The sequence below is a fragment of the Corvus kubaryi genome, unplaced genomic scaffold (assembly GCF_017639235.1).
Source record: "Corvus kubaryi isolate FWS band 111438036 unplaced genomic scaffold, C.kubaryi_AGA036_p1.0 65066, whole genome shotgun sequence".
Taxonomy (NCBI): domain Eukaryota; kingdom Metazoa; phylum Chordata; class Aves; order Passeriformes; family Corvidae; genus Corvus; species Corvus kubaryi.
In genome coordinates, this window is record NW_024581737.1 from 48,141 (window position 1) to 62,788 (window position 14,648).

Below are 14,648 nucleotides of genomic sequence, written 5' to 3' on the forward strand. Positions count from 1 at the left end.
CTATTAAACTTCTTTGCTGTCTCGCACACAGATGAATAAACACAGGAAACTGTCCCACTTTCTCTCCTCCAAGTGTCCTTGTGCCTCTGGGCAGGATGTTTCCCTGCGGGCAGGGATGGGGCTGTACTGGGCTGTTTAAATTGCTGCTCCCTTCCACCCCACAGACAACCACAATTCCTCTGTAAGCCTTCCAAGAGTGTTTAAATTAATATCCAAGCATGAGACCACACTCAGGGGAAAGGAGAAGCTCAGCACCATCCATTTCCTAAGTGGTGCTGATGAAAGGCACCACTCTGCCCCAGTCTGTGTGTTCTGGCTGTCCCTGAGGTCCCTCTCTGTGTTATAGGGAGGCTTCTGCTGCCCCGAACCTTATTAAAGCATCACCTTTTGCTAAGTCTTTTTTTGGTTGGTGGGGTTTTTTAACATCTATTTTTAAAAAATTTATTTTTATCATAGAACAGTCTGGGTTGGAAGGACCTTAAAGCTCATCTTGTTCCACCCCCTGCCATGGGCAGGGACACCTTCCACTCGACCAGGTTGCTCCACAACCCATCCAACTTGGCCTTGGACACTTCCAGCGATGGGTGCAGCCACTCTGGGCAAACTGTTCCAGTACCTCACCACTCTCAGAGGGAAGAATTTTTTCCCAGTATACCCATCTAGTTCTGCCATCTGTTAGTGTGAAGTCATTCCCTCTTGTCCTGTCACTCCAGCCCTCGCCCAAAGTCCCTCTCCATCTCTCTTGTAGCTCCTTTAGGCACTGGAAGGGGCTCTAAGGTCTTCCTGGAGCCTTCTCTTCCCCAGGCTAACCATTCCCAGTTCTCCCAGTTCTCCCAGTACGGCACCGTCCACGTTCCCATTACCCTTCCCGGCCCTGTGCGCGCTGCCGCCGGCCGGACTCTCGCCTGTCCCCTAGCGGGGAGAACCGGCGCTGCAGCGGCAGCGCTCGGCGCCCCGGCACCGGGACAGGGACCGGGATCAGGGTCCGGGATCAGGGCCGAGGTCGGGGTCAAGGGAAAGCCGCCCTCCTAAGAGCCTCCGCCAAGGGGGCAGCCCCCAGCCCGCGCCGCAGCCCCCGGTAGGACCGAGACTTCGCTCTGCTCCCGGCCCCGCGCACTGGAGCTGGCACGGAACGGGGTCTTTTCTCCTGTGTTTCGGGCATTTGCACCTGGCAAGTGTAAACCGGAGCAAAAACACCTCAGGGAGCGGCTTGGGACCCTCTGCACCCCCGTCCCCGGTTCCTGCATCTCGGGGTGACCCCACTCCCCGAGCCCCGAGAGCCCCGAGCCGGCTGCGGGGCGCCGGGAGCCCGCACCGGGCTGAGAACGGGACGGATACAAAGCACAGGGACCCCGTGCTGAGATGCAAAGAGATCTGTTTACAAACGGGACTGTGAAAGGGACCGGGAGTGTGAGCAGGTCTGCGAGCGGGACTTCGAAGCACCGGCAGTTCCAGTCGGGCTGCGAGCTGGACCGGGCTGTGCAACTCCGGGAGCGCGAACCGGGATGGAAACGGGATCTGGCCGTGCATCTCCGGGAGTGACAACCGGGGTGGGAACGGGACCGGGCTGGGCAGCACCGGGAGTGCGAACTGGGATGGGAACGGGACCGGGCTGCGCAGCAGCCGGACTGGGAACGGGACTGCGAACGGGACAGGGGTGTCAAACACCCGGAGTCCCAACCGGGCTGTGAACGGGGCCAGGCAACCGAGCCCCGGGAGCGCGAACGAGGCTGCGGACGGGAGCGGAGCGCGCAGCCCGGAGCCCGGCGGGGGGCGCGGGCCGAGCCGGGCGCGGAGCCGGGCGCTGACTCAGCCGCCGCCGCCCCGGGCCGTGACGCGCCGAGGGGCGGTCGCTGCCGGCTCCATATAACGTGGCGGCCGCCGTGCAGAGCTCACACCGACCCTTCCTGAGAGGGAAGAGGGGCTGAGCAGCCGGGCAGGCAGCGCCTTCCTCCTTCTTCACCTCTCCTTTTCGGCGCAAGCTGCACTTTTGCCGGCGTCAATGAAACTGGCAGCGATGATCAAGAAGATGTGTCCCAGCGAGGCCGAGCTGAGCATCCCCGCCAAGAACTGCTACCGCATGGTCATCCTGGGCTCCTCCAAGGTGGGCAAGACGGCCATCGTCTCGCGCTTCCTCACCGGCCGCTTCGAGGAGCAATACACGCCCACCATCGAGGATTTCCACCGCAAGTTCTACAGCATCCGCGGTGAGGTGTACCAGCTCGACATCCTGGACACGTCGGGCAACCACCCCTTCCCAGCCATGCGCCGCCTCTCCATCCTCACAGGTACTTGTCAGAGGGTCCCTCTGCCAGACTCCTGCTCAGTTTGGGGATGTTTTTCCAGTCCTGGGAGGAGGGAGATAGGATTTTGTGTTTTCAAGTGGATGGGCAGCTCTTCTTGGTGGACTGGAGGATGCAGGACCCAGGTGCTGCCTGGTCCTTCCTTCTCCAAGTCTGTTTGGCTTAGGAGTGGGTCTCTGTGTGTCCCTATCCCTGGAACGATCTCATGTTCCCTCTTTGTCCCCAGGAGATGTGTTCATCCTCGTGTTCAGCCTGGACAACCGTGACTCCTTTGAGGAGGTGCAGCGCCTGAAGCAGCAAATCCTGGAGACTAAGTCGTGCCTGAAGAATAAAACCAAGGAGAACATAGAGGTGCCCCTGGTCATCTGCGGCAACAAGGGCGACCGGGACTTTTACCGGGAGGTGCAGCCCCGGGAGATCGAGCAGCTGGTGGGAGGGGACCCCAAAAAATGTGCCTACTTCGAGATCTCGGCCAAGAGGAACAGCAGCCTGGACCAGATGTTCCAGGCGCTCTTCGCCATGGCCAAGCTGCCGAGCGAGATGAGCCCTGACCTGCACCGCAAGGTCTCGGTGCAGTACTGCGACATCCTGCACAAGAAAGCGCTGAAAGGCAAAAAGCTGCTGAAGGAGGGGGGCCGGGGCAGCACGGAGGAGGCGTACGGCATCGTGGCCCCCTTCGCCCGGCGGCCCAGCGTGCACAGCGACCTCATGTACATCCGGGAGAAAGCCATCGGCGGCGGGCACGGCAAGGAGAAGGATCGCTGCGTGATCAGCTAGGAGCCCCCGCTTGCCACGGGAAGGAAGGAAGGAAAGAAAGAAGGAAAGGAGGGGGAAAGATGCTCGTTTCCGAATTGACTTTGGGCAGGTGCCCACCCGGGCAGAGAGGGTGTCGCCTCTCCCCCAGCTTCCCTCCTCCCGCTTTCATCATGTCCCTCCCTGGGGGTGCATTTTGGGAGCGAGGGATGCGAAGGGGGAGGCTTTGGAGGGCAGGAGGGGATGTCACTGGGAACAGCCTCCTCCTCTGGGCAAAGAGACGGGGAAAGGGTGAGCTGCTGGGCAGCCAGGTGGGAGGATGAGTGTGGAGGGCACAGACCTTGGTGTTTCTTTCCCTCCCAAACCACCCAGCCTCGGGCACTGTCCTCAGGAGGGAGGGCAGGGGCCTGCCAGCACCTGCCTGGGGCTTTGGGGTTGGTTCTTGTTTTTTTTTTTTTTTCAACTTGAGAAGCTGTGCACGGACTCTGACTCTGTGTTGTGTGTTCATCTGTGTCTGCAAAACACATGCAGAAGACACTCCTAAGCTGTTGCAAAGACATTGCAGAGTTGCAGCCCCGATGGACCAAAAAACTGACTCTTGTTTACATTTGTCTTGTTTGATTTGCAAGATTTGGGGAGGGTGGGGGGAGAGGGAAGGGTTTTACAAGAAAAAAAATAATAATAGGCACTTTATGTAGGTATTGTTTGTCATTGACATGAACAAAACAAAGAATCTTCAAGTGTTTATACCGTGGGTGAAACTTGATGTTTTATTTTTTCTACAAATTAATAAAATATTTTAAAAAATGACACTTGTGGGTTTGTCTTTGCTTCCTTGCCCTATTCCATAGCAAAGCCTGCTAAACAAAAGGCCTGAGCTGTGAGGTGGCAACACCAGCCTCTCACTCAAGCCCTGTATTACCCCATTTTCTCCGTCTCCCAGTGCAAAGGTTCCCGCCTCTGCAAGCCGCTGGGTTTTTGCCACCCAGGGTAACGAGGGGCCACGCAGGGAGTTACTCACTCCAAAGGGTCACTGAGCCAGCACTCTTTCCTCACTCCACTACACTGAGTGACGGTGCTGCCAGCCCCGTGACACGCGGGGCAGTGGGATGTCACTGCCTGCAGTCACCCAGCAAACTGACATCACTTGGTTATAAAGAGCTGATTGTGTTTCACGCTCTTTCCCGATTAACTAAGCACATTTTAATGATGTCAACACAGACTGATTCATTGGCACCCCAGCTGGGATATTGTTTTTACTTTGCAATATGAGTAAAGGAAGTACTTTGCTCAAAAGGTCACCTTTACATCTGATGGTTTTTAATCTCTTCCCAATAGCAAGTTGCAGTAATCATTGCTAGAAGCGAAACAGGATCATTCTTCAAAGAAAGCTTTTCCCAGCTCCAGCTTCTCCTCCAGCTCATTTTCAACCCCCGCTCCCCCCTCATGCAGCAGCACAAACCTGTGTTTAGCACATATTAATGGCAAAAAAAATCATATTGAAGCCACGAAACAATGGTGAGGGAGTGAGACTGCAAAGCAAACCACCTCAGTTTCGCTTGAAACTTGGATTCAAGCTGACAGAGTTAACTTGCTCCTGAACTAAGTGCCAGACATTTCTTTGGCAACAAGTTGTTTCTTCCAGCTCTGCCTATGTCTGATTTCACAGGAACAGCCACTGGCAAAAGAATGGAAAACATCGTCCAGGCATGAGACACAGGAATTTATTGAGCTGGGACAGGCAATGGCTGGTGGAAAGGCAATTTCAGCAATAAAAAATGTGTACATTGTGCTTTGTTTATCTCAGTGTTCTGCTTTACTCAGAGTTTACACACTGGCACCTTCCCAAAGAAAGTACTAGTACAGTGTCCCAGTGGGGACAGAGTAAATCTCTGAGCTACAGGTGAGTTGCAACCATCCCAACTCCCACTGAGCAGAATTAACCTGTTCAAGCTGCTCAAATGTTTGTGGTTGTGGGAAGCCCCAGGATGTGGAACTCACCTGTCCTGTTGAGCCTGACTTTAGCATGGGAAAACTAAAAGCTTTTCTCACTTATGCCCTTTGTTTTGATTCTTGCCCTTCCTCTGTTTTAAGAGGGAAAGACATTGGAGCTGGGCCCAGGATCCCACATGCTGCCAACATCCTGCCCCTGCTCTGCCCACAACCACTCAGCGAACACACAAGAGGGGCAGTTCAGAATTTATAAATCTTTATTTGACTCATCTCAGACACAACCACCAATTGTTTATAAAGAAAAATACAGAAGTAATTGAAAGCAATCATTCCTCTTCCAACACACAGGGAATGGAAAGTGTACCAGAGACTCTTTCCAGGACCAGCGCCAAACAGTTCATGCTTCCCTCTTATGTTCCCTTCTGATGTGTGGCCATTTTTAAGTACAAAAAAAAAAATTGCAGAAATGCCCCCTTTTTCACCAGCAGGTACTTTGACCCTAAGTGAGGAGAAAGCAAAATGTCTCCTACTCGTTTGAACATAAAAAAGAAGAACCCCACCCCATGAGAAAACAGGAGATGGGATATATAAGTGCAGAGTCCTGCAGCAGATCAAGGGAATGTGCCACTGCCATTGTCCCAGGAGAGCACACGGTCCTGGCTCAGTGTCACACACCCACGGTCCACGCAGGCACAACGCCACAGCACCGTAACCAAAACCTAAGAAAAGTCAACTTCTGCCACCCTGTTCAGCCTGAAGAGGAGGTATCTCAGACCCGGAGAGTGGAGCTGTGCCTTTCCTACTCCTTGGGGATTTCAAACATGCAAAGGCTCTTGTACTTCTGCAGCAGCTCGTTTTTGGTCCGGACCTGCTCCCGCAGGTTCTGCAGCTGCTGCTGCTGCTGCTCTGGGCTCACCCCGATGCCAGGCATGGAGCTGATCAGCTTCCTCATCTCCTGGAACTTGTTCTTGAGCTCATTCAGTACCTGGTGAACATCCTGGCTGTCCTTGTCCATGCTGCAGAGGAGAGAAAATCAAGACACTGTGAATTCTCCTACTGAAAATGCTGCAATTTCCAATACAGCCAGGGTTTAAACTGGAATTCACTAGGAAAATTGCTCTTGGTATCTAGCTGCACACACCTGATTCACCTATCCCAATAAAAGGACACAGATGGATATACAGACTGGGTAGCTTATGGGCAAACTGGTTTCCTGCAAATTTCCAGCACACAAGCCTGTCATCTCAGGATGCATTAAACAGGTTAGGAGCTGCTCTGCAGCTTTCAAACATCACCCTGGAGCAGGCTAAATTCTTCCTCTGAACTCCTGTACCTCTCTTTGGGGAAGGTAAGATTGCATGTGTGTCGTGTGTAGTCACCTGGAAAAAAAGATCTCAGTCTCACCCGTGACCTGTTGCTGTTCCACACTGTAATACAAAAAAATCAATGCAGTCAAACAGCTTGACAGCAAAAAACAGAAACTGTTCCCCAAAGTGTCAGAGAGTGTCCAAAGGCAGAGAAAATGGTACTTTGGAACTTTAAAACGAGTCCTTGGAGATTTATACTTAATAAAAGAGAAGCGGTGGGGGGTTTTTCGGTTGGTCTGGGTTTTTTTTTTTAAGAGCAGCAGAATTGGCTCTGCAGCCAGCTCTGTGCTTTTCAAGGCTCAGTGTTGTCTGAGGCAGCGTCTGCCCTTGAACCCTCATTAGTATCTGACTCAGCTTTGTTAGCACCAGCAAGAACTTTTACTGATTCCAGGCAAAAGCAAGTCCCCGCTTCCAGGCCGCCTGTTAATAGGGAGAGTGGGATTCTAATGGTCTTTGAAAAACTGGGAGCCTGTTCAATAGCCAGACCTAAAAATAAATCTGCTTGGCATGACCAGGGCAGAGAGGTGCTCGATTATAACTTTGGGGAATCGTGACATGGCTGAGAGCAAAACTTTTAAGCAGATGGCTGCCGCTTGTTTCAAAAGCCTGTTGGAACAAAATATTCATTACTCCCTTCTAAATAAAACTGCAGCTGGTACCATAATGTCTCCCCATTATGCAGGCACTCAGGGCCAGGTCGGCAGTGGAAAAATACAGGCACACACACACAACCAGCCCCACGACACATCTGGGGAAGGATGGGGTGACACTGCCTTTAATCCACCACAGCTGCAGGCTGGCTTTGACAGGGATGTCCTCCCCACATCTCATTCCCTTCTCCATGCAAAGAGAACTGACAGGTGCCTGTTGCCTGGTTGATCCAAAGGCATAAATATTTTAGGCTTGGTGGGGTTTTTTTCCTGATGGGTGGTTTTCCTGCTGGATCAATCAATGAAGCAATTCCCTGTTTGGTGGCATGGAGAGGTGGGAGTGATGAGGTGTGGGAAGAGCCTGCGGCTGCCTGCACTAACACAGGATTCAACACAACATCCAACCACAGACTGGGCACAAAACCTGCCTTAAGGCACAGTGCTCTTCACCACACCAGCACAAACCACCATCGGTGGAGCCATGCAGTGAGACCTCAACAGTGATGCCATTAACTGTACAAGGCTGAAAATATCAGCAGACCCTGTTTAGGAAAACTTTCTCCAGACCGAAACAACAGGAAACAGCACCCGTCCTTGAATGTCAGCAAATTTACGCGATACATCCTCGCTCTGGAGCACAGAGTCACCTTGGAGATGTGTCTTCATGGCTGAGTCAGTGTCAGAGCGGCAGGGCTGGGCTCTGCCACTTGAGGCAGTGTTAGAGGACAGCCCGTTTGCCATCTGTCAGGGACAGGAGGCACAACATCCCACCGCTGGCCGCTGTGGTGCCACCCTTCTGCCACATCGTTCAGCACCTATGTTGGCTCGAGCTGCCAGGGAAATGCCACACATGAAGCCAAGGGAGGTAGCTCGGCAGCAGGAGTGGGTGGCTTGGTGGGACGGGGCTCAAGATATCCCTGGGACTGTCATTTGTGAATCACTATGACCTGATCAGTGACACACCAGAATCTGCGAGGTCTCAGCCCATGGCTACTGCCCACTTTGCTGATTTACACACACGCACCTGCCAGGGGATTTAGCCTCACTCTGTGGTCTGCACACATCAGCAGAATCAAGGTCAGGGGGCAACTTGATGGCCCTCACCTAGCACAATGGGGAAACTGAATGAAATCACAGGGTTTGTGTTCTCATGCCCATTCTGGACTGGTGTGTCAAGGGTGTTCATTCCCATGGACTGGGCTGCAGAGCCATTAAAGATGAACCTCCCTCACCTTTCAGACATGCTTGGTCCAAGTGAAACATCAGCAGGACACAAAGCGGCTCCTAAATGAGTGCCCAGGGAAAAGGGTAGGATGAAGGCAATTCATGCTTCCCATGCTCACTGCCTCACCCTGCAGAGTGCCCAGGTGAGTCTGCCTGGATGAATTTCCATGGCAGAGCCATTCCCTTTCTGGGAACTCAGATGAGCATCTCTGGAGGGGTTATCCTGGGCCAGAAACACATCAGTTCTCAGGATACTTGTACAGCACCTTTCACCGGTACAGGGCTTATCTCGAGTTGGGAAGAAAACAGTGTACGTCCCACTGGGGAAGCTGTCCTCCTTTTTAAAACTGCCCAGAAATGGGCTGCATTCCTGACGCACAGCCTGTACTTTCTGAGGCTGTTATCAGTCAAAGAGTACAATTCTCTGGAGCAATAACCCAGCGGACAAACAGTGCTCCTGCTCCAGACACACACTGTACAGGGCAGTGTACCTGGGCCATGGGAGCACCGGCACTGCTCAGGTGACCCCAACACCACCCAGGTACTGGCACAACTCAGAGCACAGATGCACTTGGGGCTGTGCCAGCTCTCTCCAACACTCTTCCCAGGAACTCCAATTGAGATAAAAAGGGCAAAGGAGATTCTGGGAGGTTGGAGAGCATTGCCAGAAGGGTGACCCCATTGCCCTGCTTCCTGTTCAGGACATCCTGGGGAAGTGGGAGCTGGGAGAGCATCACTCGAGGGAGGATCCAATAGCCCAGCTCCCTGTTCAAGGCATGATGAAGATGCTGAGAATGTTAAGGATGTGAAAACAAGTTAAAGAGGGAAACCCATAACTCTGCTCCCTGTCCAGGGCATCCTACGGATGCTGCGGCTGGCAGAACATCACTGGGGGGGGGAACCCCATTGTCCTGCTCCCCATTCAGAGCATCCTGGGGATGCTGGCAGCCGGGTGAGCATCACTAGAGAGGGCATCCCATTGCCTCACTCCCTATGCAGGGCATCCCCGAGGATGCTGTGACTTGGAGAACATCACTGGCGAGGGGACCCCTTAGCCCTGCTCCTCCCGAGGGCTCTGGTGTGAGGCAGCACCGTCCGAGTGGGGCGGCTGCGGCAGGGCCGCGGTGCCCGTCGGGGCGGGGGGTGGCGGTGCCCGCCGTTACCATTTGATGATGTCGTGGACGAGCGGCAGGAAGGAGAACTCCTCCTGCGCGGGCGGCAGCGGCGGCGACTTCTGCTCGGCGGGCGGCTCTGGCGGCGGCGGCTCCTCGGCGGCGCGGCCCGCGGGCCCGGACGCCATGGCGGGCCCGGCAGTGACGGAGCGGGGCGGGCCCGGCCTGGCTCCGCCTCACGGCCGCCCGAGCCCGCAGCAGCGGCGCTCACCGAGCCGGGAGCCGGCTGGGCGGCGGTCGGGGCTGGGGAGTGGGGCAGTGCCCTGCACCCGCACTGTGATCCCGCTGACACCCCCAGTGATCCCGCTGAAACTTCCAGTGATCCCCCCAAATGCCCTCCGCAGTGATCCCGCCCGTGGCCGCAGTGATCCCCCTGCACCCCGCCAGTGATCCTCCCTGACACCCCCGGTGTTCCCTCCCCATGCCCCCCTACTGATTCCCTCTACACCGCCTCAGTGATCCCCCTGCACCCCTCAGTGATCTGCCTGCGATCCCCAGGGATCCTCCCCTTACACCCCCCAGTGATCCCCCCTGTGATTCCACCTCCCATCCGAGCCCCACACAGGAGGTGGGGGTTGGAGGAAGGAGAGATCGTGGGGTCCCGCACCCCAAGGACAGGGTGAGGAGAAGGGGTGCCAGGAAGCATCCAGGGACCATACGAACCACCCAGAAGTCCCAGTAACCATCCAGGGATCACAGGAGCCATCCAGGGATCCCAGGAACCACCCAGGGGTCCCAGGAGCCATCTGTGGGCTGGCCGTGGCTCCCAGCCCCTCAGCACACTTGAATTGGTGTCCCAACTCTCTATACATCCTTCTCTTTCAAGCCAAATCTGAGGGGGAAATTGCATTATTCTGTGTAAAAAACCACAGCAGGGTTTCGCTGTCTCATATCCCAGCTTCCCACTATGTTGTTTTGTTATTTGGTGTCTTCAGTTTGACTTTAATGCAAATAGGGACGATATGGGCTGGATGATGCGGATGTGGTCCTTGAAATGCCATAGGGACGGATGTTTACGTGGGACCAGACTTTCTGCTCAAGGGAGGAAGCATGGCCAGCATCAGTTGGAGGGAAAGCAAGCTGGAGTGTTGGATGGGAGTCTGGGCTGGAGACTGGAGGAATTCGTAGGAAGAACAGAAGTGTGATGTCAGGGCTGGGACTGCTGTGGAGCTGGGAGAGGGAGAAGAAGGGGGGAAAAGGCTGAGAGAGCAGGGGATGTTCACCTGGAGAGGAGAAGGTGACAGGGAGATCTTAGAGCCCCTTCCACTGCCTAAAGGGGCTCCAAGAGAGCCGGAGATGGACTTTGGACAAGGGCCTGGAGTGACAGGACAAGGGGGAATGGCTTCCCACTGACAGAGGGCAGGGTTAGATGGGATATTGAGAAAGAATTCTTCCCTCTGAGGGTGAGGCCCTGGCACAGGTTGCCCAGAGAAGCTGTGGCTGCCCCATCCCTGGAAGTGTCCAAGGCCAAGTTAGACAAGGTTTGAAGCAACCTAGTCTAGCAGACGGTGTCCCTGCTCATGGCAGGGGGGTTGGAAGCAGGTGATCTTTACAGTCCTTTCCAACCCAAACCATTCTATGATTCTGTGAAGAAATGGAGCTCTGGTGTGACTTACCTGCAGGGGGAAGAGGTGACTCAGGATGGTGACTGGTCAAGACTGGGAGAGGGACGGTGATGCCCCTCAGCACCAAGCAGCTTCAGTTTGCTTCAGTGAAGTGCTGCCCCTGTGCTCAAACCACTGTACCCACACAAAGCATCGCAGCATGGATAATACCAGCCACAGTTGAGAGCTTTTATTCCTGATTTGGCTTAGACAAAATGTGTAATTTAATTTTTCATTTGAAATAGGCCTCCCTGCTCAACAGTTATAGGCTGAGGAGGACTGGGAAGGCAATTTCCTTTTTTAAACCAATTTCTTTCTGAAAACAAACAGAGGCTATTTATACATCTAATGAGAACGCTGGTAACCATTTAAATGGGGGGTATTGGCTGTTTGCTCTAAATATAGCAGATGCAATCGCTCACTTTGTTCCTACTGTCAGGAATAGATTCAGGAACTGATGCTGGAATGTGCAAAGGAGCCTGGGGGAGCCCAGGTTCCGCTGAACAGATCCCTGTGGGAAGGCTGGTGGTATTTATGGCCCTTGACTGAGTCAAGCAGGAGGCACAGGATGCTGTGTCCTTCAGATGGGGCTGAGCCAAGAGGTTAATTTCTGCCTCTTTTTAAGGGCTGTTTCTAAAGCAAGAGTTGATTCAGGCTCCATGGGGCTCATTTCCCTCAGTATTGTGCTGGTTTTATTCTCCCCTTGGCTTTCTGGAGGAGGGCAGCAATAATTGCTGGGCTGCTGGATGCCTGCCTGTGATGGTTGAGTCAGGCAGTCGTTCCAGCCGGTGACAACATGCAGACATCATTCAGTACCTAAAGTGCTGTCAATCAGCATTTCTTTTTGCCTTTCCATTCCCATTTGGAGTCTCATGTTCCCAAAGCACTGGGACACAGCTTTATCTAGTTGGGGTGTGTCCCTGCCTCTTGCCTTATCTTCCTTGTGGTAACAGCTCCTCCAGCTCCCCTAGGTGACCCACCTCTGTCCTTTGGGGCTTGTTGTGTCTCGTGGCAAGTCCAGGGGAGAGCAAAGGTGTTTTGCCATCTGGGTGGGGTTCAACAGGCTCCTACACCACTGGAGATGCTGCTGGTCGGATGAGACTGTGTGATCACCATGTGAGTATCAGCCTGGACTAGGTCACAGTAGAACCGTGGTCTGTGGCATGACAGTGTGTTCATATCCCTGGTGAGGGCTGTGGGGAGAGGTGAGAGCAGCTGACAGGTCTGGCAGGGAAGAGAAGGTTTTTGGTGTTGTGGGTGTGCAGAGAGTGTTGACCTCAGGTGAGGGGCAGTGGTGGTGTGCCCAAATCTTCACCAGTCCTTATGGAGCTCCGAGCTGTGAGACCTTTGTCCCAAGGGGGTGACTTTGGTGACCTTTGTTATGTCCTTGTAGCGCAGTTCCTTCCAAATCCCTTTGCAGTTGTGTTGGGGTCTCCATCTTGGATGGGAAGGCTGTGTCAGCCCATCCACTGTTCTCAGGAGGAGCTGGTGGTGGGTTGCAGTTCTCCCTAATTTTCATTCTGGATTCTTTCACCCACTATCAGTTCCTCAGCAGAAGGGTTTGAATGAGCAACCTGTGAAAACTGCATGTGAGGCAGCTAAAGCATGAACAAAGACACTTAGTGATGAATGAAATGAATAATTTCCCCCTGGATTTGGTAATAAACTTGAAGTGCAAATGATCGACCTGTTCCTCAATTTAATTGTGGCTTTTTGTATAATTCACTTGCTGGACAGGCAGTTTCTGAAATGTGTAAATGTTTCCAAACCATCTGATTTTCTGTGTACATTCATTGCTCACCCAGACATTTCATTAACGCATTATCCTAAAACCCAGCTGATCAAATAATCCATATCCAGGTTCGCTTTTGTTATTGCCTGTTTCTTTATGATACCAATGTTATTCTTTCTTCTCCTGTCATTTCTGTACAGATTGTACCTCTTGTCCTCTTCCAAAGGGAACTTTTGAGGTATTTACCACCAGTTATTTAATTCAGCACCAGGTGACTCTGTGCCTTTCACTATTTCCTTACAATGACTTGATGTTTTTATATTGATGGTCTGACATTTCACTGGGCTCCGCTTTTTGCTGTTGGACCATCTGGAGCTTGTTGTGCTGTTGCCACCAGCTCTGTTATCGTTTTTTACTATGTGGCTATCACCAGGTTGAACTTTATCTCTTCCTCCTGCTCCTGCACTGCATCATCAACTGAATTTTCTATTTCAGTCTTGCTAAGCTGCTGTGGTGGGATAAGTGTGTATTGCTCAGTCAGGGAGGTGTTGTCAGGGTTGTGACCACCTGGGAGGGGGTGATAGGAACAAGAAGTTACAGCTCCAGCCTTGGCCAGGGCTGGTGGTCAGGGCACCTTTTTGTTAGGTCATTACTATGATCATGCAACTGCTCAGGTTCGTGGCCAAGATCTCCCTAATTTTGACCAGATGGGAATTCAGTCTCGGACTCTGCCTTGTTTTCACTCCTGGGGGTGCTGATGGGAGTGGGGGGTCATTAGCCACGCTTCATTCTTTGAAACTGTGTTTTACTAGAGGGATTTAGGCCCTGCAGATCTGTCTGCCCCAAACACTCAGCCCTTCACCCCCACATGCTCCCAGAGCTGCTGGTGCCCCAGGTGCCATTGAGATTTAAGATCCAAACAAGCACCACCAAAGACATCCACAGCACCTCAGTGCCTCCTGGAGCAGCTGGCTGCTGGGGAAACTGGGCTGCCGTGGGAAGAGGGCTGTCATCCCATGGCCCAGGAGATGCCACCCTCAGGGAGAGCCCAGCATGGAGGACGGAGCTTGGGACAAGAGGTGGCACAGCAGGCTTGGCCAGGCTGCCTGTAGCACCAGGTTGGGTGTCACTGCAGGGCATTGGCCTAGCCATGAAGGGCAGTGCTTCGGTGCTCCAAGCCTCAGGAGGTGAGTGGGGATGATTCAAGGGCACAGGGAGTGTCCAGTGACCTCACCGTGTTCTCCAATGCCACCCCACTGCTGAGCAAACACGGAGGCTGGCCCAGGCCACCCCGGGGGAGGCACCCTGACCACTGCGTGGGCAAAGGGAGCACCGAGGGCTTCTTGCACAAGATCATCTACGCAGAAGCATGGATCCAGGAAAACACACAGCCGGAGAGGCCGCAGCCCCCAGCCTGGCCCAGCTCCAGGTGCAGGTGGCTCTGGAGCTCACTGTCTCCGTTGGGCAGCTCTGTGCCTGTGGGGCATTCCGGTGATGAGTCCTGGGAGCTGCCAGTCCCTGCAGAATCCCACAAGATCATTTCACAGCCAGGCTTGAACACTCCAGGCTGTTTTCCACCCAGGGCAAAGGGGCAAAAGTCACCTAGCAGGAGCAAGACAGGAATATGGAGTGTGAATTTGGGGTGTCCCTGAGGAAACCTTTGCCTGCAGAGGAAGGTGCCCTTGTTACCACTGGGCAAAAGCAGCCCTGGATCCCTGCTGGCTCCCGCCGTAGTGTGGTGAGTCAGCAACGTCCCTGCCATTATTTACAAATAATGAGTGAGGCTCCGAACACGTGCCACCAAAAACATGAGGCAGCAGCAGTTTCACTCTCAATATGCAATCATGGCCTTGAAGCAATGCTGCAGGAGCCTGCACGGGAGGCCAGGGC

At 53.7% G+C, this 14,648-nt stretch overlaps 2 protein-coding genes across 2 annotated transcripts; one reads left to right on the plus strand and one right to left on the minus strand.

Moving 5' to 3' along the window:
* Positions 1-1,880: 1,880 nt before the first annotated feature.
* Positions 1,881-3,789, plus strand: LOC121672972 (dexamethasone-induced Ras-related protein 1). The gene is made up of 2 exons (XM_042045943.1): positions 1,881-2,288; positions 2,530-3,789. The coding sequence occupies exons 1-2, from the start codon at positions 2,003-2,005 to the stop codon at positions 3,078-3,080; spliced, it is 837 nt and encodes a 278-aa protein (XP_041901877.1). The 5' UTR covers positions 1,881-2,002; the 3' UTR covers positions 3,081-3,789.
* A 1,459-nt stretch (positions 3,790-5,248) lies between these two features.
* On the minus strand, positions 5,249-9,562 carry LOC121672973 (mediator of RNA polymerase II transcription subunit 9-like). Its single transcript, XM_042045944.1, has 2 exons — positions 9,414-9,562; positions 5,249-6,025 (listed from the first exon to the last, which is right to left on the minus strand). Exons 1-2 carry the CDS (start codon positions 9,548-9,550, stop codon positions 5,809-5,811), a joined length of 354 nt encoding a protein of 117 aa, XP_041901878.1. The 5' UTR covers positions 9,551-9,562; the 3' UTR covers positions 5,249-5,808.
* Between the last annotated feature and the right edge of the window lie 5,086 nt (positions 9,563-14,648).

What these genes read in the sequence shown, in the direction of transcription:
- LOC121672972 (XM_042045943.1), top strand. Translation starts at nt 2,003, where the DNA reads ATGAAACTGGCAGCGATGATCAAGAAGATGTGTCCCAGCGAGGCCGAG. An exon ending in CCGCCTCTCCATCCTCACAG is followed by an intron (nt 2,289 to 2,529) that starts GTACTTGTCAGA and finishes CTTTGTCCCCAG; the next exon opens with GAGATGTGTTCATCCTCGTG.
- LOC121672973 (XM_042045944.1), bottom strand. Translation starts at nt 9,550, where the DNA reads ATGGCGTCCGGGCCCGCGGGCCGCGCCGCCGAGGAGCCGCCGCCGCCA. An exon ending in GTCCACGACATCATCAAATG is followed by an intron (nt 6,026 to 9,413) that starts GTAACGGCGGGC and finishes TCTCCTCTGCAG; the next exon opens with CATGGACAAGGACAGCCAGG.